At 42.3% G+C, this 4,442-nt stretch overlaps 1 protein-coding gene across 1 annotated transcript in view; it reads right to left on the bottom strand.

Moving 5' to 3' along the window:
- The window catches only part of Cd38 (CD38 molecule), a 40,788-nt gene that overhangs the window by 10,510 nt on the left and 25,836 nt on the right, over positions 1-4,442 (bottom strand). Inside the window, exons 2-3 of the mRNA XM_005365988.2 lie at positions 2,629-2,758; positions 1,320-1,455 (exon numbers count right to left, since the gene is read on the bottom strand). Of these exons, the coding sequence (XP_005366045.1) occupies positions 1,320-1,455; positions 2,629-2,758 (266 nt within the window). The remainder of the gene's footprint in view (positions 1-1,319; positions 1,456-2,628; positions 2,759-4,442) is intronic.

Here is a 4,442-nt window from a genome sequence, read left to right as displayed (position 1 = left end):
AGAAAGAAAGAAAGAAAGAAAGAAAGAAAGAAAGAAAGAAAGAAAGAAAGAAAAAGATGATGCCCCTGATATACAGAAGCCATGCCAGCATGAGGAACTTAGACCATTAGTCTAGAGGTGAGGAGAGAAAATTAGGTTTTCAAAGGAGATAGACACGGTCAGGTGTTTACTGTAAGAAAACCTCTGTGGTGTCAGATCTAATGGAGACTGATCCAGAGGGGTAAAGAGTCATCAGTGCAGCACTCCCAGCAAGAGCGGGTGTCCGGGGGCTGGACTCAGACAGTGTGAGCAGAGATGAAGAACAGATGGGTTTCTGGGTTCATAGATTGATTTGCTATGAAGAGAAAAGAAGGGGAGATCACAATAAAGAATAGGGATACCTTAAGATGCCCGTGCTAAATGTCTGACGAATATGTCTTCTTCTGGCAAAGGCCTGACCTTCTTTCTAAGTGTTCCTAGACTCCAGGGGAGTGAGGGGGGCTGGTCTCTTTATTATATTATCACAATATAATAATCAGTTCACCGTGTCTATTTATAAACAAACATTATACTGCACACCTTAAGTAAATTTAATTTCAGTTTCAAAATGACTTTAAAAGTGGCTCAGAGTTATGTTCAAGAATGCATGATGCAGGATGCATTAAGATATACAGGTTAAGGGGGCCACTACTTGTAAAAAAAAAAAAAGCGAGAAAAGAAAGAGGAAGTGGAGAGGGAAGAAGGAGTGGAGGAGGGAGGAGGGCAGCAGGGACAGGGAAAGGAGAGAGTAGGAAGGAGAACTGGATTTGGGGATGTCCGAGCTCAACAGCATTATAAACTAGGACTGTGCTTTGATACAGCTTGGCTTGCCAACACTCACATTACCTTAATTCTCTATTGCAATGTGTTGAGTTGATGGGACCTCTAAGAGGAGTCGGGATCATGAGGGAATCTACCCTCATGAACGGATTAATGACTGCTGTGGAGATTGGGTTGATTTCCTCTAGACTGTATTAGATCTCATGGAACTGTCACAAAAATAAATAATAACTAATGTCTTTCTCAGCTCTCTCTCTTGCTTCCTCCCTTATGGGAGGATTTCTGATCAGTCACCTCCTCCACATGTACTACTTCCCATCCCTCAGAGGCCAACTGCAGTCCTAAGCTCTGAAGCTGATATTTCCAGAGGACAGGGATTGCTGTTCTCTAAGAGCCTGACTTGCCATTAAGGGTACCAATGGCATTAGGGCATGTGCCTATTGACCTTTCAAGGTCCCTTGCCCAGCTCCAGGATCCATTCCTCTGCACCCTGAGCCACCCCAGGTGATTGAGATCCTTACCAGAAGTGCTGGGGTCTCCACACCACTTGAGATCATCAGCAATGTAGCCCAGCAGTGTGTCCTCCAGGGTAAACATCTTTCCCTGGACCGAGGTATACTGATGAGCCAGGTGTTTGGATTTGCTCCAAAAGAGAGTCTGAGAAAGAATAAACACACAATTAAGTAGGTCCAAGAATAAATCCATGGGTTGGGGATGTGGCTCAGCAGTGGAATGACTGTTAGCACGAACGAGGTTCTGGGTTCCATCCCCAGAACAGCAGTCAATCGCTCATTCCATCAATCAACCTTCTCTAAATAAAACTATCAAAGTAAGTCACACCCACTACCTATTCAGAGAAGTCAGTTTGATTATTGTCTGCCCTCCACGTCCTCTGTTCAGAGCAATGCACTTGGTACTCCTGGGGTAGGAGACGCAGCAATCTCCAGGTCACTTAAAAATGGGACGGGTGGTGATAACTATGAGTGGATTGAGGGCTTTACTTAGCTTCAGGCATGAGAAATTTTGCTCTAAACGCAGACTTTGAAAGAGTTGTACTCATAAGAGACCTTACCCAGTATATTCAAAGGACTGGAAACCAGGCTTCTAGGACTCCAGGGCTTCTTCTATTTACATTTCAGTGGGTTTACATTTTTTTGTTTTGTTTTTTGTTTGATAGTTTTGTTTTTTAAGACAGAGTTTGTCTGTGTAGCTTTTGGGGCCTGTCCTGGAACTCTTTCTGTAGACTAGACTGGCCTTGAACTCACAAAGATCCACCAGACTCTGCCTCCCAGATGCTGGGATTAAAGGCATGTGCCACCACAATCTGGCCTTCAGCTGGTTTACATTTCTTATACTTGGGCAGTTTCTTTTCACCAAGCCTGAGATTCCTTGCTGGTGAAAAGACTGATCTCTAGCTTGCCTACTCCACAGGATGGCTCTGAAGAACTAAGAAGGTGAGGGCTAGGAGAGTAAAAATCACTCTTCAAATGCAAATTGGTCTTGTGTCACCATCTACTTGTCTATTATATCATAATCCAGGAGAAGTTCCGTAAGTATGTAAGTCTGGGTTATTTTTGTTCTTATGGGGTGGGGTTGATGTTAGATTCTTTTCTCTGTTCCCATCTCCTCTCTCTTACCCTCCTTCCCCAGATATCCTAAACCCTGAGGGTCTCCTAGTTCTCCAAAGCCCACCCTCTACCACTACTACCCCACCAACTGTATCAATGATGCCCAACGCCAAGATTGCCTCTCTTTCTGCATCCCAACTCTGGTCCTGGGACCTCTTCCCTTTGGCTTTTATTCTCAAATGTGGAAGGAATAGCTTGTTACCTTGTCACATGGTACGGTCTGAGTGACCAACTTAATTAGTGGCTCATAGTCTTCTCCTGTGATGTTGCATGGATTCTTGGAAACAAATGCTCTTTTGAATGTACTCAGTATCTTCTTGCAGTCGTGATCGCTATAATAGGAAATGTGGAAAACAGATTTTTAACTGGGTTTGGTCCTCAGCACCTACACAGTGGCTCACAACTGTGTGTTCAGTTCCAGAGGACACGACACCTTCATCTGGCCTCCATGGGCACTGCACATACACACAGGCAAAACAACAAGACACATAAAACAAAAATAAGTCTTAGAAATATAAATAATAGCAAGAAATGCTCCTCCTCTGCGAACCATGCACCCAGGGCAGTCAGTCCTGTCCATCATCCTATCAGATGTGCACAGCATCCTCCCGGATGGAAATCAACCTCCATGCAGAGGCTCACTGAGGGTAAAATGGTCCAAGTGCTGGATAAAATTAAGAAGAAAATATGAAGAAAATTGGGTTTTTTTGTTCTTATCCTATATCTTATATAAAATCACTTATGGTTTCTTAATGCCTTCAGATAGGACAAGATTTCAAAATGCCTAGAAGAGAGGACTGGACGCTCTCAACAAAGAGAAGTCATAAATGCTGAGGTGATAAACATGCTAATCACTCTAATCTGATCATTATATAGTAGTGTATATGTGGACCAAAATACCATGTTGTGCCCATAAATATATCCAATACTATATGTCAATTAAAACTTCAAATAACTAGGGCTATTGCAGTTGGACTTGTTAACATAGGACACGGTTCAATGGTCTGTGCTCCCATGGCTTCCCTTGCCCCCAGGCAATGCTGACCCCAGTTATGTTTGAGAATCAGTGGACACAAATGAAAATGTAAGGTTCAATAACATTTCTATCCAAAATCTAGACCAGAGTAGTTTAAGTCCATCAGCACCTGCCTTTGAAAACTATGCCAGGAAAACATTAGTGCTCTCCCTTTTACATACACAAACAGAAAAAGTTATGATGTTATGTACTTTAATGTCAATCAAAATTTATGGGGTACTATCACTGGCAATTTAGAAAATAGACGTTTGGCGGCTACTTTGCTTTCAGTAGGGTTTATGTTTTAATTCCAGCAATTGCTGCAGTGGCCTTCTCAAGAACTCTCTGTTCTAAGTTCCAGCTGTTGTAGAACCCCTCTACTTTCCCCCTTGGTAACATCTGCAGCCCTTGAGGCAGAATAAGACAGGAGACGGAGGCAGAAGAAGACACAAGGCTGAGAGTGTTTTCCACTTTGAAGAAGGCCTGGTGGAAAGGGAAGTTATCAGCATTGAGAACCTGCCACACATCAGAATTTCTCATCAGCAAGCTCTTACTTAATCAGCAAAACTCACAATGTTCCTCAAATTATTCTTATACGTCTCTTAGGTCTTATACTCCAGTTCAAATTACAGTAAAGATTGGAGAAACCCGGGGCTAAAACCTGAGTTCTCTTTTTGGGAGTGGAAACTGGAGCAATACTGCTGGATCTGACATGAAAGAGTTGATTCTACTTGGAAGAATTTGTATTTCAAAGAGAAAAACAAAAGCATCATCTTGTATATATCATAAAAATCGTTTTCAAAATCTTTTACCCACTCTTTTCAAAAAAATTGTAGCCAAATAGAAATATGTTAGGATTTAAGTTTTAGGGGAAAACCCCTAAGAAACACACTTTCAAAGTGTCCTTTCCTTTACTGCTAAAACCTTTTGTTGTTTCTCTCTCTCTCTCTCTCTCTCTCTCTCTCTCTCTCTCTCTCTCTCTCTCTCTCTCTGTGTGTAGA

The sequence above is a fragment of the Microtus ochrogaster genome, unplaced genomic scaffold (genome assembly GCF_000317375.1).
Source record: "Microtus ochrogaster isolate Prairie Vole_2 unplaced genomic scaffold, MicOch1.0 UNK5, whole genome shotgun sequence".
NCBI lineage: Eukaryota > Metazoa > Chordata > Mammalia > Rodentia > Cricetidae > Microtus > Microtus ochrogaster.
This window is presented reverse-complemented; position numbering and strand designations above follow the sequence as displayed.